This window comes from Copidosoma floridanum, unplaced genomic scaffold (genome assembly GCF_036245765.1).
Source record: "Copidosoma floridanum isolate Cflo_tuat_1 unplaced genomic scaffold, Cflo_Japanese_pri ptg000013l, whole genome shotgun sequence".
Classification (NCBI taxonomy): domain Eukaryota; kingdom Metazoa; phylum Arthropoda; class Insecta; order Hymenoptera; family Encyrtidae; genus Copidosoma; species Copidosoma floridanum.
In genome coordinates, this window is record NW_028321890.1 from 23,082,988 (window position 1) to 23,108,480 (window position 25,493).

At 37.2% G+C, this 25,493-nt stretch overlaps 2 protein-coding genes across 2 annotated transcripts in view; one reads left to right on the forward strand and one right to left on the reverse strand.

Annotated features, from left to right (window-relative positions):
- Positions 1-22,964, reverse strand: part of LOC106641967 (uncharacterized) — a 42,784-nt gene extending 19,820 nt beyond the window's left edge. The window contains exons 1-5 of the mRNA XM_089591658.1: positions 22,688-22,964; positions 22,216-22,349; positions 21,793-21,931; positions 21,108-21,358; positions 20,364-20,463 (exon numbers count right to left, since the gene is read on the reverse strand). Of these exons, the coding sequence (XP_089447784.1) occupies positions 20,364-20,463; positions 21,108-21,358; positions 21,793-21,931; positions 22,216-22,349; positions 22,688-22,935 (872 nt within the window). The 5' untranslated portion in view covers positions 22,936-22,964. The remainder of the gene's footprint in view (positions 1-20,363; positions 20,464-21,107; positions 21,359-21,792; positions 21,932-22,215; positions 22,350-22,687) is intronic.
- sud1 (Prolyl 3-hydroxylase sud1) lies at positions 14,665-18,531 on the forward strand. The gene is made up of 3 exons (XM_089591659.1): positions 14,665-15,235; positions 15,376-15,521; positions 15,603-18,531. Exon 3 carries the CDS (start codon positions 15,626-15,628, stop codon positions 18,188-18,190), a length of 2,565 nt encoding a protein of 854 aa, XP_089447785.1. The 5' UTR covers positions 14,665-15,235; positions 15,376-15,521; positions 15,603-15,625; the 3' UTR covers positions 18,191-18,531.
- Positions 22,965-25,493: the final 2,529 nt, after the last annotated feature.

The following is a 25,493-nucleotide window of genomic DNA, read 5'->3' on the forward strand; positions in this document are numbered from 1 at the left end:
CTCTTTACACTAGAATCTGAGCAATGGCAACATTAATATCATGTCTACATAATTATATGCATTGTTTGCGTATTTTATGTTATTGTTACGTTGTTGTAATGTTACGCAGTTTTAAAACTATGCTCTTTTTTTATACCTAGAGCGAATGACAAATGTTTTTTAACCATACGTAATAAACGTAGCTTGAATCTTTCATATGGAAAGCCATGTTTTTTGTGGTTACTAAAAATACCATTGTTTTAAAACTGTAACTAAAATAAAAGTGGTATCTTTGGGATATAGAAAACTAACCGTTAGCTTGATAATAGTCTGAAATGAAAATATAATTATAACATCAATGAAATCACTCCTTAATAATATATTTCTAGTGCGTCCTCCTTAACACAAAGTATTTCAAGCATACATCCATTAAAAAAAACACATAGGAGTAAGTTATAAATTTTTATACATTACATTGGGCGAGTGTGTAAAAACGTATGCTGGATACTTCAACAAAACATTTAATGTCACTACAAGCACTGAGAGCTTTTTAAATTAAAAAAGTGAAAATCCACCAATAGACAATTGATTATAACTATTCACTAAATTGTTGAATTGTGAATCTAGATACATGCCATACTTACACTTGGTAAAAAAATCTCGACTTTGTACATTTTCATGTCACACACCAGCCTGATCTAGAATACAGTCCTAATCGAGGTCCTAATGACACAAGGAGCTTTGTTTCTTTTATTTTAAAGAGCAGTGCACCAGGATTCCATATACCTACACTTATACTCACTCTCTCGAAAAAAGCAACGAGTGAGAATCAAGTTCGGTGAGTAAATGCCTCAATGGCACGTTCTGCTCCCACGCACATCGTACCCTAACAACAGAATAACACACGTATTCTCTCCAAACGAGTGTATATACCTACTAGAAATGGAGTGCAATAACTGTTTTTCGGAACACGTGTGGTATCAAATTCCAAAACCAACGCGCCGACCAGTGAATGAAGGTTTTCTCACCGAGATCGCGTCTACGACTGCGACAGGCAGCTCTCGAAGGAATAGAGAAAAACAACACTCGAGACATGCACACAGTGGCCAGCACGGCAGCAGTGTCAGGTAAAAAAAAGAGACCGCACGATCGAGTGGGAGTGCGTGGCGCGTACGCCCTTGTGGCATATATAATGCGAAAACATGTACACACACACACACACACACACACACACACACACACACACACACACACACACACACTTTTAATGGAGTATAGATACCGAGAGTAACGACGACGAAATAAAAATACGCAGACGTAATTGAGTAGGTTGCATCTTTTCTCTTTCTCTGTTCTGGTGTGGGTACATAAATACGCGAATATATGTATGCGAGACAGGGCCATGAATCGATACGTCGTTTGAGATGAAAAATGAACGGAAGAGAGATCGCAGGCGTGGGTCGCGTGAATTTTGAAGCGCGAACAGCTGCCGTGGACCGTTTATGGAGTACGAAATCTGAGAATAAGAAAAAGTAGTATTGCGAAATGATGTGTCGCTTCACGTTACATTCACGATATTTTTTTTTTATTTATTTATTTTTTTTTTCATTTTAATGGCTGCTTGGAGTCATGAGTCTTTCTGGTGCGTGTGATTAAAGGTATCCTTGCTGTGGCCTTTGAAACTATGAAGATTCGTTTTATTTGTGGGAAATAAGATTTTTTTTTCTTTCTTTGACTTTTCTCAGTTGTTATGGGAACTCGAATTTTCAGACCAATTGTGTTTGTACTAATTACAATGTAAATGTCTAGATACATATATATGCAAGTGAAATTGTTGATGCGAAATAGTGTATTTCAACTTTCTTACTACCCAGAATCTGTAATTGTTTAATTTGTAATTTTAGTACCTTTTAAATTATATGTCAAGTATTTTGTCTGAATTAAAACGACTGCAGTTTAATCATTGTAAAAATATGTTTGATTCTATGACCGTTCTAATTCTTACGTATGAAAGATGTTTCGTACAATAATTCTTTTTTGTGTACGAAAGTATATTAATCAATCATGTAAGTGGCAATATTTAAAAAATGCAGAAGAAAAAGGGTTGAAAGATGTAGTATGAAATGCGTTTCAGGAAATCAACTGGACGCTGTCATATGAATCTCTCACCGCAAATCACCACCACTAGGTGGTTGGGTTGCCAACAGGTAAGATGATCGTCGTGTACGATTTTACTCGTGCGTAAACAAGCAGCAGAGGCAGTATATAGCACACGGTACATGCAGATAGTCGAGCAGATAGTTACGAATTTACTACAACAAAAAATTGGTATTTTACGTTTCAATTAACGAAAACAATACTTAAATGTACGTTTAAACTCGCGTTTCAAGGCGATAATCAATATTGCAATTATAAATACATCCTGACCTGATATAATTGTATGTGACTGTATTTTTAAGTTTTAAGCCAAGTGAGACTGTAACACAAAATTGATATTAACTCAAACTGCCATGGCTAACCAGTTTTGTTTTTTAAACGAATAATTAAAAAATTTATGTACATCATCTTTCTAAAGAAGTGACTAACCATCCCTGTTCGAAACAAGAGGGAGATCGAACGTGGATTGCGAAAGTGCGTCCATGAAACGAACAATGCAATGTTACGCAAGTATACCTTCAGAAAATTCATTATTTAGATGAACTGACTTTACAAGTACGGAGTTACGTTTTGTAGGTTAATTTTTGCAGTTTATGATTGATTTACACCACTATTATTACTTTAGCTTTATATAGCTGGTAACATAAACTCAACGGAAATAAAAGTTTTATGAATTGACAAAAAAGTAGCAGTTTATTGCAGAATATTTTTATAAATATAGAGAAACCATTGTATATCACGCTAATAATGTAGAATAGATTTACCATAAATAAAAAGTTATTTGTACCTAACTTTGTATTAAAAATTTACTAAAATATATTTATTAATACCTAAAAAATTTTAACCTCGTATTTGTTATCTGATAAAAATTACTATTAATGTTTCTTAACACTTCAATGAAATAGTAATTAGTGCAACGTTAAAAAAAAATTTTTCATCATATGATTTTACTTCTCTGATTTCAATAAAATTTTGAAACTGTAAGATTTTATTTATTATATGATAAAATTTTAATTGCTATTGGAGAGCAAGAAAATTCAAACATCAAAGCTTGATCAATATATACTTGTACATCGTTGAAAAGAAAAATATACTATAGTAGTTGTAACTGTTTCATCCAACAGTCGAAAAAACATTTGCTTCACCCAGCGCTTGTATGTAAGATTTCAATCACCTTCACACGTTGATAATACATGCGGTCGCACGTGCTAATTTTTTTTCTCGCTCCTCCTACTCGTGTTTGTTTCCCTTCAACCGCATATAAATCTCGACCGATCGTTAATCTTTTTGCCCGAGAAAGTGCCAACTGGATCACGTAATGAAGCTGCAAGCTCCAATAATTATAGAAAAGAGATGAGCCACGCATACGGATGAGCAGTTGGCGCACGATCTTTTTTTCTTTTAAACCCTCGCCACGCATAAGAGAGCCATTATTTCGCTCAAACGCGAGTCGAGTACCAAGGCAAGCAACCGACCGGTGAGAGATCGGTAACGTAAAGAGGAATTAACGGGAATGTATATACTCGAGGGGGAAGTAGTAAAAAAGACAGTCGGAGAGGGAAACACGCGAGATTAACGGATAGAAAGACAAGACAGAGAGAGAGAGAGAGAGAGAGAGAGAGAGAGAGAGAGAACCAGATTTCCGAAAAAGGAAGGAAAAAGCGAATCAGTGCGCCAGGGGGAGTTACCATCAGCTGCTACCATTTGCCGGCCATGCCCACGCGTTGCAGTTTTACTTTGAAGTATACAATATACGTACAGTAAATTATGCACACGGGCGCTCCGTTTGTCCGATGGCCACGTGTACAAGCAATACAGAGGAGTTGCGAGGGAGTTCTTATTTTTAAAGGTTGATAAAAGGAGAAACCTGTTTATCGGAGTCTGCGCTTGTGGAGGGGGTGTTATTATTATTGAAATACACACGCGGACTAACAAATCAGGGTTTCCGATCGTTTGGGTTACTGTTGTATACATATATGGATCGGATCAGCGCTCGAGTTAATGGACGTGTGTGTTGGGAGAGAAAACAATGGCGCTAGATAGCGAACGGGATACCTGTACTTAAATTTTTTTCTCTTTTACTTTTCAGAGCTTCCGTCTGGAGACCTTTTGGCACGATTTCACGTATGCACGCGCCAGTAAACCAATAATGAGTTATAAGGTTCAGCATGCTATACATCATCATCTATTTAACAGGCTTTTACTTTGTTTGTTACACGATTAATTCGAGCATATTTTAAATTTATTGATATCTTGAAAAAAAAAAAAAAATACGATGAACTGTACGAATAGTAAGTAATGTGAGTGACTCTAATAATCTACTCTTAGACTATACGTCTGGTTGCTGGAGGGCTCGACTTCTCCTCATTCCATACAATACACAATATATGTCCGCCGACGATGGTCTAACTACCATCGCTTATTAAGCAAGTAAGTAAGTAAGTAAGGAACTTACCGGGGGATACCTATGTGCGAGCGTGCGCTGCTAAAATATACAGAGCCTTACATACGAACTCGGGAGAATTGCACTACGGAACGTCAAGTTGGAGAGAGCTTAGATAACTAGACCGTCTTGAGAGAGGGTTATCTGACATGTGCTTATGCTAATGGATGGTTAAGCTGATGGTACATCGTTTATTTTTCCATCTTCGATTAACGAAATTGTGACTTGCTGTTGAGCGGCCCAGTCATAAAGGAGCGGAGACTCGATTCGTTGCTGCTACACTGACGGGGATCCCGTTAAAGTTCCCCGATTGACTTTTTGGATACCGTAAGCTCGGAAGTGGGCAATTAGCTTAAGGCATCCTTGTTACGTTCGACCATATTTCTGCTGCCGGCTCTGCTTTGTAGGTCACATTGATTTGCTCCTCATTGTTTTTTTGGGAACTGTCGCGTGTATCATTGTTTGATTTTGACATTTGAAAAAATTTCTTTCTAATAGCTAGTGAATTTGTTTGGTACTTCAATTGTAGCAAAAGTAAAGCAGAGGGGGAAAAATTTTTCCGGACAATCCTAAATGTATACAATTGCTTTCTTTAACCGAACTTTTAATGCAACTTTCTTATCGAGATTTGCACGCCAAAACTGTATTCGACTACAGATGTATGGAGCCTACAAAGTCCAGAACTTGCGTTATTATACGATTCATGAAACTCTTACTGTATTGATTATACCATCACGTCTGTTCTTTCTGGTCCTCAAATTAAACTAATGAATGCTTGGTAATAATAATTTTTCGTTGTTTACACTATTTTTTATAAATTTATAAATTAGACAAAACTCCACTCCTGACTCTCATGTGTACCTGCTTAATTACTTCTTGAATCAGAAGCTGTACGGTTGGTAGTAAATTTTCTTTTATTAAAAGGCAAGTGCGGTAATGGTGGTCTGGAATTTCTTTTGTCCAGCTGAAACTGATATATCACTTACTGTGAGTGTAACGAATTATCTATCTCAATGGAAGTCAAATGTAAAAAGAGAGTGTCCATTACTTTAATGTATTGTACCAGGTTGCAAGTTATTTTCGCATTTAGAGATGGCCACAATGTTTGTTACTGCCAGACAGAAATTGTCAAAGACAAAACATTTTTTTACCAAAGCAAAATTTTTTCTCAGCGCGAGAAATTCATCAATTAAATATCAAGATACTATTAAATTTAAGAATTAATCAAAGTGGTATACAAAATTTTTGATTTGAAAAAAAATAATTAATTACATAACCAGTTTTCATTGAAAATCGAACTTAATAAACTTTTTCAAAATTACTATTAAATTACACGAAAAAACAATTCCACAAGTATCACGTTGTAATTCAAGCGTGAACTTATACACATATATTATAGTATTATAATTAATATTAATAATTAATATTAGCACAAGCGAAAAAAAGTATTAATTTATTCAAGACTCTATCGTCTCCTCTTCAGGTCACTCGTATTATATATTATTAATCATCGATCGATAAAAAAGTTAAAATTAAATGGACCTACTGCACTACGAACCACGTTAATAATGAACTAAATTGTTGTTTTCGGGTTGAAAAACAATAACTTATACACTAATGATCCAGAATTCCCAATTTTCTGAATGCATAGAGTAACCGATCGCACGCATTAGTAGCCTCATAGAGCCATTATACAAACGAATCTCGCATCGAAAGGAGAAAGAGAGAGCTGCAGTTCCCGTTATCGTCGAAATTCGCGACGATCTATGTATGAATCGGATGCCGATATCTCACCTCGTGTAAAAAAAATGCAGGAGAGTCTCGCTCGCTAACCCACCAGGTTACATATACATACACGTGCAGTGGCGAACGATGCCAGCTGTGCCCTGTTATACATATGTATACCGGCAGCAGACCCGTGCCGCGGATCATTGTTATGCTAACCGGCCGGCGGCCACGCAGACGACAATTGAGTCCGCAAACGCGCCCCTCCGCCATCCGGTCGATACGACCTTTTGTTCCTTACTCTCTTTCGCGAAGCGTAGGATGAAAAAAAGGATCTCTTTTTCAGAGCCATTGTTTTTTTTCAGAAAAAAAAAAAAAAAATGATTGGGTTGGCGTAGAGATTACATCGGCTGGATTTCATATATTTTCCGTGATGCCACAGCGCAAATGACTCGTATCGCACTCTTTTCAGCAAACGCGTGCCTTCCGTTAGTACATGGAGGTTCTTTTGTGCTTCTGTATATGGATTTTCTATACGTTGTAAGAATCATCATTACATGTGAGCTTTGAAATTAAGCGTGAGGTAAGTTTGAAGTGAAAAATGAGCTTACGCTGATGGTGCACGTATATACTTACTGGGGGAATAAAAAATAATGCACGAGCGCGTGGAATTTTTTTTACTGTTTCAAGGTGGTATGATATTTCAGCTCTTACAATTTAGTGAACTCGCGTGAGAAGGTCAATAGAAAGAAGAAAAAAAAACCTTTTTAATCATGAATTAAAACGTTTGTAAGCCACGATCTTCATCCATCGCTTGGTATGTATATTCGACAAAAAAAAACGAATTTATTTACGTGTCAAACAAATTCTCCTCTCTGTTTTAAATTAAGATTGATAAAAAAGCACATTAACAAAAATCAAAATCAGAAGATGGCTCCGTAAATAAGTACCTCATGGTCTGCACTATATATTCACTCGTTGTTATTGCTCTGTATGAGGTTCCAAACGCCTTAAATAATGTCGAAATTACCCACGCGTTGCCACACTTCAAAGTACAACTGACACCATCATTCATATATACCAAGCACCACCCCGTACCTGTGCTCGCGTGTAAACTGACGACGATAACAGCTGCGTTTCCACGGGAGCTCGGCGCGTTACTATCGATTGCTATGAATACATACATACATATACTTCGGGGCAAAATATTTCTGCCAAAGTGCAAGGCTATAACGCGTCGTCGTGTACCTATACAAGAGAAGGAATGGTAGTTTGGAAGCATACACGCTATACGCACTCACATCCTACATTATGCAGAATCGAAGAAACAAAAGGATCGATAAGTATGACTCTGTGTTCGTTTTTTTTTTTTTCGTACGCGTGTGGATAGCTACAACAGTGCGGGTTGGAGGTGGATGCGTATTGCAAATTTCACCTGCGGAGAGGAAAAAAGATATTAAAAAAGCTTCATATCTCCAAGGCACGATTGTTCGCATGTATTGAATCACTACAAGGAAGACGTCGCCCAGTAATATTTTTTACGATTTAAATCGGCAAGGCATTGATTGTGAAATTATTGAGAATGGAATACAAAAAAAGCTTCCTAAATCGATTAAGCATAACTTACCAAGCTATACACATTCATTATAGAGTTTTTAAACAAAAACCGTGATGTAAATTCCGAACGACGTAGCTGTACCTTTTTTTTCAGCATCGAATCGATTTTTCGTCTTACAATGACTGGTTTTTTCATTCTTTGTCGTTTCAGGGACAGAAAAAAAAAGGAATAAAAAACCGATACCATCGTCTAAAAAAACAAACCAGTCGACAACGTCGTTTTTAATTTCAAAGTAAATAAGCCTTCTCCATATGCACAAGAGATCTCGCGATCGGCAAAAATCTGTTCCTCCGAAATTGAGATCGGCAAAGGAGCTCACCACGACGACGCAAGATATGCGAACTCCCCAGCGTGTTCTTCACGTTCCAACACCTAAAATCCGCTGAAAGTATAATAGCTGCACTCTTGCCAACGTGTAGCTCGCCTTTGCGATAATTTTGAAGGACTGTCGAGAGAGAAGAGAAGAGGAAGAAGAGGAAGAGCAGAAAAAGGTTCGGCCAATCGCTCGATGCAATAAGAGCACTCATATTTTGTGTCTAGTTGCGGATTTGTGTGCGTGTTTGCACTATTGGCGAAGCATTGGAGAACGGGAACATATTATATATTATACGTAGGTACATGTGCAAACTTTCTCTCTAGCTCAGGTGAATAGCGAGCGCGCGCATCTCGAGAAATAGGTATATATTTTGGGTACGTACCGTTCAAGGCCAAGTCGAAAGAGAGAGAAAAAAAGAGGAGGCGAGGAGTACAACGTAAGAACAAGAGGATGATCCTTTCTTTGCTATGTACATATTAGATGGTAACCATTGGTTTTTTTCCTCGAAAAACTTCAACAAGTTACGAAGATCTAAGCGCAGAGGCGATGAGGAACAAACAAAAACAATGGACTGGTGTCGTATGTAAGGATGAAACAAAGTAATGATTAGCTAATTAATCTATTGATTAAAGTTTTCCAAGTTATTTTTTTATACTCGGAGCTTTCAAGCAATATTTGAGTCTTGGCAATTATTTTCTGGCACGGGTATGTGTTGCACTAGTGTCGACTAATTTGCGAGATTTACATCATATGTAATACTAACAGGTGAGTGGGAGTGCGAGATTGTACAACGTTCAGCGGACGAATCTAATAGGTACACATCACATAGTTTTACACTATTTTTTTTTTATTCAAGTGCCATTATAATCGACCTTATTGGCCATATATATTACTGTACGTGGTCTGCCTCACCGTCGTTACATCTATACATAAAAAGTATACGTGCACTGATGTAACAACACGAGCCAAACCCTTGAACTACCGTATTAATTGCAGCAGTGATTGTTAGGTAAGTAAGTAGAGGAGGCAACAACCTCCCCCAGCTGATGTACGAGTTGGACTCACCTCTCAGTTGTTGTTTACATGTCGCAATAACGAGCACGCGGTACTTGTATATGTATCGATACGTCAGACCATATGATAGAGACAACAAATGTGAGTTCACAAATATATTTTTAAATAAGTACTACTTCATTTACATTTGAGAGGTCTAGGTTGAGGCTGGTTACTATATACATTGCATAGTTGGGTGTACACGTAATATACTTTGCGCGTGGGAGATGCAGGGACGACGTTACATGGTACAGTAATAAAAACAACACGTATAAGATGTGCAATCGCTGCGCTCAATCAAACGAATCAAGAAATAAGATGCCGTTATTTCTTTTGGTGAGTAATGCATGTGGTCCACGATACCCATCTATCTCCGTTTTATAAGAATCATAAACGTCGTCGCTTCGTTCGGAGCAAGTGCATTATTATAACGTGTACGGGTATATACATATATGTAGGATATAACGGGTCAAAAGACACGTTAAAAGTCAGACGGCGACTGGGAGAGAAAAAGAGAGCCTGGGAAAGGACGACACACATTCTAAGTACACTAGAGATTTTCTCATTGACATTTCGTCGTTCGCAGGTTATATAGAATTGTGTGTTGATAAATAAGTCCTGGAGATGGGGTCTCATTCTCGTAAAACATATGTGCCATCATTGAACGAATAAAAAAAGAAAAAAGGTGGGAACAGAAGGATAGCAAGTACTAAAAGAGAAAGGAGACATGCGTGCAATGATCCCACACTTATTACTCAATATAATATATGCAGAGACAAACTATTTATATACAAGTGTATATTATGCACAATGCAATAACTGTACTCACGTGTCGCTCCGAAATGATTTAAGTGCAATGAACTATTCGTGCACGGTTCCACGTCCTAGTCGTCCTGACGGACGTCGACTCACGTCCTCTCTATTCCTTATTATTCACACGGACACGAGGCTCTCGCAATGCATCCTAGCTATTTTGCTCCTTTTCGCGCGGAAGAGCAAAAATAGCGTAATTGGGGTTATATCGCGTATTCACGTAGAGACAATAAAAAACACTCAACTGGTAGTTAGTAAAGGATCAAGGATGAGCTTTCGTGTCAATTATTTACGAATAAACACTTGATAATTTAGAGAGAGGGCCCATCAGGGGGTGTGCCCCAGTGACGACGACGATGACGCTTGAAGGCTGCTGCTAGACTGCCATATTGCCTGTGGCGTACTGACTGCTGCTGCGAGATTTTTTGTTTTTTTTTTGGTTTCATGGACGCCCGCCGGCACCCGCAGCCCGCAGCTCGATTTAATTTACAATTAGCGCCATCTCACGTTTCTGATATCTAACTAAAAAGTACCCCTAAAGGTGCGTTCAGACATTATGTCAATAGCAATCTGCAATCCATTTTTAAGCGCGAGTGCAAGAGAGAGAGGACGAGTGATCCTTCATCTGAGATGAATCATCTCTCTCGCACCCGTGCATTCAAACGGATGAAAGCGTTAACGACGCGTACGCAGGCATCTCCCACTCACCGTAGCATTCGAATAACAATAATAGATTATATAAAAATATAGTTTCTCCAATGACACGGTCGTGCACTGCACAAGAGCGGCTTCTTCGACCTCCTATATATTTATGCTTTTAGAGGTAAATTTTTGGAAAAAGATAAATTGTAAACTTGCCGCAAATAGTGCAAAAAATGTTAATTTTACATTTTATGTCTATGACATCAGTTGCGGCTGGTTTATAATTAATTAAATGGCTCTACTATAAGTTATAGTAATAATTATTTTGATCAGCGCCATCTAGCGGTATTTTTTTTTCGCCAAAAGTGGCCTCTAAAATTCTGAAACCGAGCATTAGCGCTTAGAGCCATTTGGCCAATTATAAACCAGCCGCAACTCATCTTGTAGCTGTAAAATGAAAAAATAACGGTATATGTGTTTTTGGCGGCAAGTTAACAATTTATTTTCTACCAAAAATTGACCTCCTAGGTATTTATACTTTTGAAGATAAATTTTCGAGTCAAAGATAAGTGTTTACTTGCCGCCAAAAACACATGTACTGTTATTTTTTTATTTTATAGCCTACAAATTAGGTTGCGGCTGGTTTATAATTGGCTAAATGGCTCTAAGCGCTAATGCTGTGGGTCAAAAGTTTAAGGCCACTTTTTAGTTCAAAAATCCCCAACGCTAGATGGCGCTGATCCATTTAATTATTAGTGTAACTTATAGCAGAGCCATTTAGTCAATTATAAACCATCCGCAACTAATCTAATAGATATAAAATAAAAATTTAAGATTGTTTATGCTATGTGCGGCAAGTTTACAATATATCTTTTACCCAAAAATTGACCTATATATTTATACTTTTGGAAGTAGATTTAAGGTAAAAGATAAATTGTAAACTTGCCGCAAATAGTACAAACAACGTTAACTTTTTATTTAATACCTATGTATTTAGTTGTGGCTTGTTTATAATCGATTACATGGCTCTACTGTAAATTGTAATAATTGTAATAATTACAGTAGAGCCATGTAATCGTTAGTATATTTGCATGAATTAATACAAGGAAAAAAGTTCAACTCATTGAAGTTAAATGTACCCGATAATAACACGCACGGTTTCTCATATTCTAGAAAAAAATCAAAGAAAACATATTGATAGATGATTATCCAAAGTTTGTATAAGTTTCTTGTTGTTTTTTTTTTTTTTTTTTTGGTAACAAGTGCACACAAAAACATGTCATATATGTAATTCTTACTAATATCGGAAGATGATTTAATAATTATAGTAAACAGATGGCTTTTTAAGTAACAGTCATTGCCCTTAACACACATTTATACGACTAAAACTTGGTAACTTCCTTAAGATGTACTACTTGAAATCATGAACTTTTCGGAAAAAAAACATTTTTGAATTTTATGAATACAATTTCATTGCATCCTTTTAAAGTACATTAATTCGTGTGGTGCCTCGTGATGTTTTTCATTTCCAAATTATCATCACAACAGTATAGTGTTTAAATAAGTATGTTTAGTTTGAAGTAAACGTTTGCTATGGCATGCAGGGATATACCCATCAACATTATTTTTCACAGAGCGACACAAAAACATTATCACACTAATATTATATTTGCTTTATTCAAACACATTACTTATAGAAAATAACAACAGGTTAAATATAACGTAAGATATCTCTTGTCAATCAATTAAACGTGTGTGCAATGCAATTGTCATCTTGATCCTTGCCCCCCCCCCTACATAAGACACCTTTGTATAAACAAAAATCATTAATAGTAGTTATAGTAAAATAGTAGTACTTATAGTAATCACTACTAAGTAGTCAATTTTATAAGCTATATAAGATAAGTAGAATATTTATGATTTTGGAGGTCGATTTTCGGATTAAATATAAATGGTAAACTTGCCGCAAATATTACAAAAAATGCTAACTTGTTATTATCTACCTACCAAATTAGTTGCGGCTGGTTTATAATTGATTAAATGGCTCTACTTACTTCAAGTAGTAATAATTATTTTGATCAGCGCCATCTAGCGGTATTTTTTTTTTCGCCAAAAGTGGCCTCTAAAATTCTGAAACCGAGCACTAGCGCTTAGAGCCATTTAGCAAATTATAAACCAGCCGCAACTCATCTTGAAGCTATAAAGTGAAAAAATAACGATACATGTGTTTTTGGCGGCAAGTTAACAATCTATTTTCTACTTAAAAATTTATCTTCAAAAGTATAAATACAAAGGAGGTCGATTTTTGGTAGAAAATAGATTGTTAACTTGCCGCCAAAAACACATGTATTGTTATTTTTCCATTTTATAGCTACGAGATGAGTTGCGGCTGGTTTATAATTGGCTAAATGGCTTTAAGCGCTAATGCTCGGTTTCAGAATTTTAGAGCCACTTTTGGCGAAAAAAAAATACCGCTAGATGGCGCTGATCAAAATAATTGTTACTACTTAAAGTAAGTAGAGCCATTTAATTAATTATAAACCAGCCGCAACTGATCTTATGGATAGCCAATAAAAAGTTAACATTGTTTATGCTATGTGCGGCAAGTTTACAATTTATCTTTTACCCAAAAATCTACCTCTAAAAGTGTAAATATAGTATAGGAGGTCGAATAAGCCGCTTTCGTGCAGAGCACAGTCATTTCGTTGGAGAAACTATATTTTTGTCTAATCTATTATTGTTATTCGAACTCTACGGTGAGCGGGAGATTCCTGCGTACGCGTCGTAAACGCTTTTATGCGAAGGAAAGCGTCAGTTGTTGCGGAATTCGCTCTTCGAGGCTGTAATAAATTTGAAAGGAGCAAAGGGAGGCCTTTGTGCTGAATTTTTGATTGATGTTTGTGAGAAACACTATTGCTGCGTAACATGAAGTTTGTTCGTTCGTAGAAGCAAAAAAAAAAAAAAAAGAGGATTGAGTGAGACTCCGTGTAATGTTTTTTATTTAGAATTCAACGATTCGTGGTTTTTTTTTATGATTGTATTTTAAACGTACACAAGTACAAATAAAAATATTTAACTATAACAGAGGATGAAGGACAGACATAAATTTGATTTAGTGCAAGCTGTAAGGATCATGTTACTCCAGATAATAACCAAACGATTATTTGCACCGATGAACGCCAATAATTCGTGTGGGCTCGTTAATTTTCTTAAATCACGTGGATGCTTCAATTTTTTTTTTTTCATTGTTCGTACGCCCCATTAATTTCGTTGACGAATCGCGCATTGTTTCGGCCACGCAAGTATATTTTTATTTTTATTTTTAGAAGCAATGACTGTTTCATCGCCACATAAAAGATGACCCGACGATTTTATTTTTAAAGCTGACGAGTTTGTCAGTGCAAAGTACAAAAATGTATCTAAACTGCAATTGTGATAAAAATTTGTAGATAAAAATTGTAAATTATATTTTATGATATGTACATCTTAAAAACTGTTCGATAAAACGTAACGGTTGTAAATTACTTGAAAATTTATCTCTAACAATATGAAGAACATTAATATTAATCAATAAAGTGAAATGTGGCGTAGCCCGTTCTGATTATGAAATAACGTTAAAAATTGAATAATACTTTGATTTTGTAATAAAAAAGTATTTATTTACAAATAAAACCAACGAAAAATGACGCAATACTAGTAAAAACTAAAATAGTGACGTGTACACAACGTGACTGTCATAAATGATAAATCAACAATTATCTTTTCCAATTCAAATCAAAGGCGCGTTTTTGCCTACTTTTCAAAGCTCCCACCCTATAGCGCTCACGTCGCCGCCTTCTCTCAAAATAGCAGACGACAGCCATGACGGACATTCGTAGGATTGGCTTCTGCTGCTCCGTAATTTTACACAATAAAGGTTGCATGTATTGTTATTTATTTTGTCGCCGATGTAACAACAATACGCCCTCCTACGAATGGCAGCTGAGGAAATATCGCAATCATTAACCACACACTCACCGGTGCCCTCTCCTCTCCACCCTGATCCCCGTGTGTTTGGTTGGTTACCATTATCATTATTATCATTCGCACGTTTTGTTTTTTTTTATTTCCTACACGCCACTGCATCGACCGCCGGGCAACAAGAGCAGAGGCAACGGCACAGAGGCACCTGCAATGGCACGAGCACGCGCGTCCACGCGAAAACCGGCTCTGCAAAAGATATATTGCGCTGCTCCCCAATGAATAGTTAATAAAATAATAGGAATTGGCCAAAGTTTGTTCCAGTAATAATATGCGCACGTGATGTAAAGGTCGAGTTTTCCTGCACCAGCTGCTGATCTGTGTTTATATATATACTGTTACAAATTAGTTTAATAGTTACAAGTATACTGATGGTGGTGGTTAGAGAGAGAATCAGAAATTTTGCGACCACGTGCGCCGGTCTGCACCTCCTTTCTCAGATAACAGATTGTTCTCGTGCGCGTTGTGCGTAAGTTTTTCCTACGTTTATTTCGTTACAAGTTTATTCGTTTAATTATTGATTTGGTGAATTATTTTTTAGCTAAGAAAATCATATGTTTACATAATTAAAAGGATTATTTTGCGAAACCTCGTGTTATGTGTTTTCAGTTAACTGCATGCTGTAATAATCAATAGTAGTACCGGAGGTGGGTGTGAAACTTCAACTTTACTGTCCACACAGGGGTTGAAGAATCCATAAGATATGAAAGCCTTACAGACTGATTTTATTGGACAACAAGACTTTTTTATCCAAGGTATCGTAAAATTTGTTTTTATATTTTTTAACTAATGTACAAAATTCCAATTAAGTTTTTTTTTTAATTATTTTTGTACAGCATAATAAACGGATTAGCATTTGATGGGCTATTATCCATTTTTATACATCAAAGGAGCAACAGTTACAATAGATATGGAAAATCAAATTACACAAGATCAGGTGGTAACAGCAGGCGCAAAACCACACACAGTTTCACTCATCTCAGATCATGTAAACAGCATTGAATTGCAGAAATCTTTCAATAAACACTGGCATGCCGGGATCTCAGACAAAACAGAGAATTTAGAAGTCATAGCCAAACCATTTCGTGTCTGCAGGATCTTTAATTTTTTAAACGATAATAAGTTCATTCAAGAATTAAAGGCAGAATTGAAGCAGATGAATACCTCAAAGGCTAATATGGATCTGTATCAGTTTAAACAAACGGGGGATTTTGTAAGCATGGATAGTCCGTGTGTAAAAGCATTGCGTGATACATTTTTAACGGAACTTTCACAGTGGATGCAAAACAATACCAAAATTGAATTGAGCAACAAGTTATCCATGTCCAGTTCTTGGTATCACGATTGTGATTATCTTCTCTGTCACGATGACAACAACGAGGATCGCAGAATTGCTTTTATTTTTTATTTAAGTGAAGACTGGAAGGATGAATACGGCGGTCAATTAGCTCTTTTTGATACAGATGAAAATGGCTTGCCCAGAAACGTAGTCAAAAAATTAACACCTGCATACAACTCACTAGTGTTTTTCGAGGTAGTTAACAATTCTTATCATCAAGTACTGGAAGTTCTCACAAAAGATAAAAGTAGATGGAGTATCAACGGCTGGTTTCACGGACCTCTGCCTGAAACTATAAGTAGGCCAAAAAGGCCCAGTCCAAAGCTGTACTTTGAATCTCTGTGGAATCAATACACGTTTTTGGATTTTTGGTTGGACAAAAATTATCTTAGTAGAACCGTTGGACATGAGATTAACAAAGAACTCGATGAAAGCTCTGTTGCATTGTTATCGAACTTTTTACAAACAGATCAGTACTTGGCACTGAGCGACGACGTCAGAGACGAGAATATAAAGTGGACTAGAGTAGGACCACCTGATATTCGAAATTATGAAGTGGCCGACATTGACAGTTTACCCAACGTTCTCAGGAGTTTCATTAATTTCCTCAAGTCAAAGACTTTCCTCACTTTGCTTCACTGGTACACAGAGTGCGATATATTACCAGACAATAATTCAACACCAAAGATAAACGTAGAGCTGCAGAAATGGTCAAAAGGCTCTTATTCACTTATCGATCAAAGCAGCAGTGATGACAAAGCTCCCAGTGAGTCGGACGATACCCATGAAAGTACTAGTATAGACGATTATATGGACAGTGAATACGACGTGGAGGATTTTTATGAGGATACAGAGGATGTAAATCAACCTTGCTGTAGCAATAGCAATCGAAATGCTGGTCCATCAAGATCTCGCGACAGTATTTCACGTGTAAATAATAAAGCCAGTGTCGATACTTCAGACGAGGACGAGGACGGGCCCTCTGAAGCCAAAAAACAAAAACTTGATCCTTACCTTTCAAATCGAACATATAGTGAAAACGGAACCAGTAAACTTTCTGAACAATTAAACATAGATACTCCTAGTAGCTCTAAGCCGTCGTCTACAGAAGTCGATGAGACCATTTCTGCTTCTACCAGCAAAGAGAGCCAAAATGACATCGAAAACCATTCTGCTATTGACAAGTCTTTGAATGACGCCGATAAAAAATTCAACAATGATGAGCCTGCAAACGAGAATCAGGAAACCACAAAAAAAGTTACTGACGAAGAAGATGATTATACTAACCCATTGGTCAAGCGCGGTGCAACTCTCAAAGTTGAAAAGTCTGTAAAAAATTATGAGATCCTCATGTACATGATCAGAAATAAAAAGGTTGTGCTTCCGTTTAAAGATACCTTTAGAGATTTGATCGCTGATAGGGAGGAGTTCTACAAGTTTATTTTCAACTATGAATTCGAACTAGAAAAGGCCAATCAAGCCTTTGAAAATATCAGTTTGATCGAAGCTGATAGCGATGACTTGGAGATGATGGAGAGTTGCGAGAAGGTAGTGGAGAAGTTTAACAACGAAAAAGAAAAGTTTGAATCGGTTATCAATGGAATACTGAATGAATACGCAGAAATAGAAAAAGGAAGTCTCGGTCCAAAAAAGGACAAGAAATGTGGTGAGTTTGAGATTCTCACGGCGGATCCATACGAGGACATTGTTAAGAGAGAGATTGAAAATACCAAAAACACCCGAACTTGTTTAAAAGTTGATCCAAAAGATTTGCCAAAATGTTCTTTGGAAGTGATGATGCCGTTCAATCCACTGATGGGAGCCGAAAAGCAGTACGTGTACTACATCGATCCGCAAGAGAAGGATTCCAAAAAAGCCATTTTGATCAGTGTACCCATGAAACCTAACTACCTCAGTATCGTGTACAAAGAAAAGGACATCTGTCACGTACAAAAGTACATTAATCACTATGCTAGCCACGAATTTTACAATCTGGTGATTACCTATCACGAGAAGAACGCCTTCAATGCAGCTGATCAACCCGTAGATGGTGAAGATGCCGACTGCGAGAGCAATGAGGAATAAAATTTCTTTTATACGAGATTCAAGATTTTTTGTCTTAAATATTGTTTAAATAATAATAATAACTGTTTGCATGTTTTACGTTCAATGTAAAAAAAAAGTGACACATTCAACAAGTTTGTAAAGAGCAGTGAATTATTAATTGCAAAAAATTTTTAAATATTAGTGAATATTCAGGATTGTTGATTATTTGTTATATAATTTTGTAAGAAATTTAACGCTGTGTATAATTGGAAAAAAGACGATTTGATGTAATTTATTTAAAAGTAGCGAAAAATCACTTTTGAATACTTATCATTAAGCTGTTGTACGTAAGGTAGATTTTACTTAAATAAAAATTTTCAGTATTTGTGATTAGTAACATAAATTTGTTGTCGAGCATTTCTTTTTTAAATTAACTTTCGTAGTTTATAGACGTAACAAAGTTACGTCAAATAAAAAAAAATATACAATTGATTTTAAAAATGTACGATGTGTTTGACGAGAAAGAAAGAGCCAATAAACAGGTACAAAAACAATTTCTATCTAATCTCTGGAACAAATGAAAAGTCACACGCGCTCATACAAATATTAAAATTCAATAATAAGCCCATCGAATGGAAAACCGATATTGGTGTTTATAGTTGGACGCGACCCAACATCGAATACCTACTCGTGGCGTTTATTAACTAGAAACGCTGTCCTACTTTACATTGTTGAAAGTAGAGGCGTCCGCGCGATTTTTTATGTAAACAAATGGACACGTTTTCTGCGGGAAAAATAAGGTAATCCCGTGACGCGCGTAAACCGGTTAGCTCACGCTAGAAATACAGGTGACCTGAATTAACTTATGGTGTATATCTTTTTGTTTTAAGAGCAACTCTTAGTCCATAAATAATATTTAAAAGGAAAAAAAGAATCATTTGTAGGTCGAATGAAAGCTCGATCGTCCTTGGCGCACATTCAGCGACAAAAGAAAAAATTCGGCTCAAAAAAATCGTAGTGCACAGTATGGTGTAAGAAATGTCGCAGTGTACCAGAAGTTGCTCACCTTCTCTGTACAGATGTGTTACACACGTGAACATCCGGTACGATGCAGCATCGATTCAGACCCTGCACGAGAGGAGGCAAGGAAAAAAAAAAAAAAAAAAAAATGCGTGCACGCTTGGATAGCGAAGCCGGAAGAGCTTGCGCACGCACGTTGTCGTTTTCATTGATCAGCCGGCAAAAGCCCCCGAAGCTGCCAGCGTAATATATATTACGTTTTATGAATGGAGGACGAGGGTCACGAGGGGCCGATCGTCGACCATTTGCCGCAATTTTGCCGATACAATAAATTAATACATACATGCATGTGCTGCTATTAAAACTATAGATTTCTCTAACTGGTTTCATACATGGTATTTATAATGTTGGGAGAGACATCATCATTAATATTTTTGCAATATATGCAACGGCCGAATCAATAAGCAATAATTGTATCCATCAACATTTGAAACATTGTTCTTTCGTTCTACACATACGTTGTCTAATTTTCATAAGGTTTTATCTACTTATTTCAAATATCTTAACTAATCGTTGTATTGTATACTTTTAAGTTATAATTCCGAGTTTTTTTTTTAAATACATTTTTTTTTTTTTTTTCGATACTTTGTTCCATGCATCTCATGGGTTCCTGTTTAGACTGACTTTATCGGATGATCAAATGTATTATTCTCACGTAAGTAGTATTATTGTTTTAAAATTTGTATTTTTGCGAAATTCATTGCATGCTGATTTCGTATATTTACAACACTTGTTAGTATTTTTGTGTATTTACAAGTTTTCTACGAAAATTACAAATGCAATTTAAAAATAACTTGGAAAAATCTACTAAAAACTAATTGGGTTACTCTAAGCTACGACATTTGGATTAGTAAAAAAACAATGTTGTATATTATATGCAAATATAGGTAGGCACTTTATTTCTTGTTAGTCTTATAGCTTCATACGCAATCTATAAATAATAAAGAGGGTGTCACGAGAAAAAAAAAATACTGGTAGCAGGTACATGTACACGGAAAATGTTTATACACGTGCACGTAAAATTACGTGGTAGCAAAAACATGAAAACGAAAAAAAAAGCCTTTACGTATGTGTACATGTATATATTATAATATACTCTGTGTAAAGGTAAAATTTATTGATTTTGGCTTACGCTCGCAGGTTTTGATTCAAATCCCGTATCTGTACATTTGGCGGCGAACAAGCGCGTAGAATTTTCTTATCTTTCGTTACCATCTTTGCGTCGCTCGCTGCTTCTTTCTGCGGAAAAAAAAATGAAAAATTATCATAATTCATACGCGATAAGTTCAGGTACAAGTTACATGCTCTCATGGAGATTACCGTGCAATATTGCACTCTTTTTTTTGTTAAAATATATTTTAACGTGTATTAGGGGTTACGGGTACATATTATTTGGCCAAAAGAGAAAATAGTGACCATCAGTTTGAGTTTGTCACAAATTGCCATTGATTTGATAGTAATGAATTCATCGGATTTGCAAAGCTGTTTTTTTTTCGCTTCGCCAAAAGTAAATTTTCGACTCAGCAGAGGAGTGGAAAAATCGGCAGTGCCCAAGTAAATTTGCGTGTCAAAGGGTGTTTGCAAGCTAATAATAAATATGGGACCATCTAGTCCCGCGACTGTTTTCAACTCCACGGCAGTGAATAAAAAAAGGGGGTTGTACAATATCCATGCAAATTCACGAGCTTCGACCAATACTTTGTACCCTTTCATCCGTATCCCGAAACCGAACCCTCTTTTTTTTCGGTCCACTACTCACAGCCCGATGGAAACTGTCTACCCTGACTATATAGTGAAAGACACAAAATAATACATTATTTTGCAAAGAAAAAAAAAAAAAAAAAAAAAAAAACAAGGGACGTGAATGTAAAATCACTCACTTTGGCCGAGTCGTTGGCTTTGATGGCCCTCTTGCGCATCTCGTTGAGCTGAAGCTCGCGCTGGAAGCTGTAGTCGTTCTCCAGTTGGGTATGTGGCTGCGATTGGCCGTCCCGAGCGTCGACGCCGTTGCTCGTGTACTCGACTTGGACCCAAGGACATATGCTCGGGGACGAGGGGAGCGATCCTTTGCCGTTTGGTCGGGGTAAACGCGGGGACAGGCGTTTAAGGAGAGACACGATTTTCGACCTGCGGAATTTTGCGAACGTGTGATTTTTGTAAGGGTTTTTATCGAATCATTTTTTTGTTTCTTAACTTTTTCGGATGAAAATTAAAAAATAAACATTATAGTTATACTCTCACGTGATGTAAGAACTTATATTTAGGTACACTACATGTATAATGATAGTTTTTGATAAAATGCCAACAATCGATCGTTTTGCTATTTATTATGTGTATTTATAACAGCAATGGGTGCAATTCCATGACTCCAAACACCGAAATAACATCCGTAAAATACATGTGAAAATGTATAATGTAACAAATAATTAAAAAACTGAAATAGGTAAACCAACGAGCGTGTGCCATATAATTATATACGATATATGAACGTTAAGGAGACGATAAATGGCTTTTGATGTATACATGAGCGAGTGAACAAAAGAGAGATGTAAAAAATGTACTTGGTGCTCGAAGTCTGAAGGGTACCACTCCTGGAGAGATGCTCGGCGCTACGCGAAGCCTTCCGGTACTCCAAATTACTCGAGTTTATTTTGTCTATGCTACGGCCAACTCGCCAGTCCAAGCTACTGCTCAGTCGACCTGCAACACGGATTATCATTAATACATCATATTGATTACTATTGTTACAACTAACTTTAGTTGAGTTGATTCGATTTGTTGAAAAAAAAGTAACCATGCGTGATCGAATAACTTGACGAATGATTACTGGACAAGGCCGGAGAAACAAAAGAATAGAGATTCTCTGGAAATTATATTTATGCGCTTCATCTATACGCAAATCAAAGCGCATGACATATCAATGCGTACATGAGTCGGGTAAACACGTAGGAGGAGGAAAAAAAAAAAAAAATGCAGTGGTCTACCTTGATCGTGGCCGTGTTTCCAATCGAAGAAGCTGTGCGTCTTGTTCACGCTGTATATGTTATCACAGGATTTCGTCGCAAGGCTCGTCGCGTGGTGGCGACGTCTAAGCAGTCTCGACACTGGTCCCAAGTTTCTATGGATAACAATATATTTATGCCATGGATATTTACACTCGAGTGATGATTAAATTGAGGATTTTGTGCCTTTTACAGTGAAATTGCACACGTGGACCCTCGATTATCTTCCCCAAAGACCCGAATGCCTTAATTAACACTTGTTTGGAGCACAAACAAGTTTACACATGATATTTTTGCTTCTGTGCGCGTAGCGTTAATCAATGTATGGTCTAAAATGTAGTTGCACGCGCATCTCTTTGTTCGAGCATCCACTGTCGTCACCTTTTTCCAAAAAAAGCACAAAACCCCTTATTATTATTATTATTATTGGCACTGGCAATGAAAGTGTAAGTACTTTTTGTATTTGCGCGCCTGGAGCTCGACGGGCGGTTTGGACTCGGTCCTCCTCGTGGCGCCGGTTTCAGGCTTGGCAATCGGCCGTTGGGGCTCGGGGCAGTAGGTGCCGACGCGCACGTGGCTGTAAGCCGCCCTCAGCTGTACACCGTCGAGGGGCCGGAAACCGGCGCGCTCCGTCGACGGCACCCGCACTATCTCGATCCTCGGGCGCGCGCACTCGGACACCCGCACCAACGGCTCCATCATCGTGTCGTCGCCCCTCCCCCTCCTCCTCGATATTTTTTTAACGCTCGCCCCCGTGATTCCTCCGGTGACCGCGGACGGCTTTATCGTGCCGTTTTTTTTTTTTTTTTTTTTTTTTTTTTTTTTCAATCAAAGAGATGGAGCTTTGTGCTTGCGCCTCCTCATCGTGCTCCCCGTTGGTTCGCCAATATATTCCTCCACCGCAGTTTTAGGCGTAGATCCGGACTGTTAATCCCGAGATGAGCCCCGGAATGCCGCGCGGGATGATGCTCGTCCTCGGTGTTGATTCATCTCTCGAGTGGCTGCAACACGCATATTTACATGTATGTATACACGTATACGAGCCATTTCATACGCAAACGCCGGAGTGAGCTTGTAATCGAGCTTAATTGCCCGCTTCGGCTTCCTCTTTCTCTCGCTCGCTCGCTTTTAATGAGGATATTTATGCCCTTGGGTCCGCGAGAGAGGGGTTTTATTGTGCTGGTATTGGCAAGCTCGGGTGCAAGAATGGCCCATCTACTCTTTTGGGACGTGCAGGTTGACGAACGTATGCGAATTTTCGACCATCGGTGTTTAATAACAAGTGCAGTTGGACACGGTGAATGGGAGAAATTTTTTTTTTTTTCTTTTTCTTTAGCAATAGGAATGTGTGTGGAAATAGGTGGGCTGTTCGTTATGTTTACATGTGATTATTCACACCACGCGCTTGTTAATTTTTTTATGAAATTTGTCTATTTAACCATCAGTGATATGTACAAATAGATTCGGGTCTGATAATTCATGGGGTTTTTTTATCAAAGGTTTTATTTTTTCGCATAAAAAACATTTGTAAATTAGGGTGAGCTCTAACAGAAGTATGAAGCGAGTGAACGAATTGTCCCAAAAAGTTGTATTACTTGGTCATTGAAAACAAAAACCACAGTTGTGAGAGAGATTTCAAAGATCTTTGTAATATTTTGTAAACCAATTTTCTTAAATAATACAAGATTCAAAAAATTTGTGTGTTTGCTGATTCTTTTATTGGAATTACCCATTGTACAAAAGGAAGTTTGTTTATTTTATATTCATCGTTTTCAATTTCACTGACTATTTTTTCATTGAAATGTAACTGCAAAAGATTTTTTAATCATCACATTTTAAAATTTGTCTTTTCAAGATCTCAGAAAGCTTTTAGTTCTTTTTTTTTTCACGTGGGATTGAATGAAAAGAAATTTTTTCTCCTCAACGTTACATATCATCGACACACCTAATGCTAAACAGCTACGATACTAGCAACTAATCTCGCAACGCCTGCCATGCACTCATCGTGAATCCCTCGTGAGGAGGCGATAATTGATTAACCATCCATTGTAAATTCCCATTCGATACTCAATGTGCATGCGTCTCTCTAATATGGACATTAGGTGCTGGTTAAATACAAAGTCATTTGTATGTGGATTGTTCACAGACAGCAACATATAAGATTTTGCTTTTTATTTGGCATTTATAAATAAAATAACCTTCATTGGGCACGTCCACGCGGTATAACTAACAGCACAGTTAATGGGCAGATGATCCAACAAAAAATACATTGATCACGTCAAAGTGGGTCAAGGGCCTCGTTCTGCAAATTCATTGTGACAATTGAAAAAAGCAGGCGTACCTTTTGTACTTAAAAATACATGTTACAAAAATACATTATAGGCTTCTCTTTTATAGATAAACGAGAGTACCTTGCCTCCGTCACAAATTAGGGAATAAACAATGTGAATCGTACAAAAACTTGTGGTGAATGAGTTAACCGAGGATATTGATTATTCGATTAACGTACGTCACGCAGTCAATTTTCGATCTATACGTGTACGTATATAATATATATATATATTTACGTGCCGATAAGCTACCTAAATTTAAAGGCAAGTAGGCCGTAACGGATGTAATACATCAGTCAATTGTATACCTACGTACGCACATGTATATATCCATAAAATTTTAATGAAAAAAAAAAAAAAAATACATATTTTGGATCAACATTTTTAAGATACCTATATACAGTTGACAGGCGATTTTTCCAGCTATGAAACTGCAGAAAAATCATTAGTAGGATCGTAGGAAAAACGCTCCGTGAGAAATAAAGGAGTAATTGTAATCGTTGAGCTATCATTTGGCGATGAATGTCGCGGAAAAGATGACGAAAGAAGGAACGATGGCGTATGGATTATTTATGTGATGGTCCTCGGCATCCGGGGATGCGAAAAGCGCGATAAAAAAAAAAAAAAAATAAAATAAAAAGACCATGTTCCGCACAGAAGAAGGGGAGAGGGAAGTAGGAAGCGATGGGGGTCTCCTTTTTTTTTCCTCGGGAGGTCATTATGAATTGAGCGGTTGATATGGGCGGTGTCGGCGGCCCCGAGAACGGCTGTGTATATAGTCACAGAGGCGGAAGAGAAAAGAAGATGAGCTTGCGAGCGGTGTGTTTATTTATGGTTGTGATGGAGTGCAAAGTATGTAGGTGTACTCGAGAGTAACGCCCGTCTGGACTTTTTTTCCCTTTTCTTTTTTTATTCGCGTTGGAGTGCTTA

Coding starts and splice junctions, on each gene's coding strand:
- sud1 (XM_089591659.1), top strand. CDS start 15,626: ATGGGCTATTATCCATTTTTATACATCAAAGGAGCAACAGTTACAATA.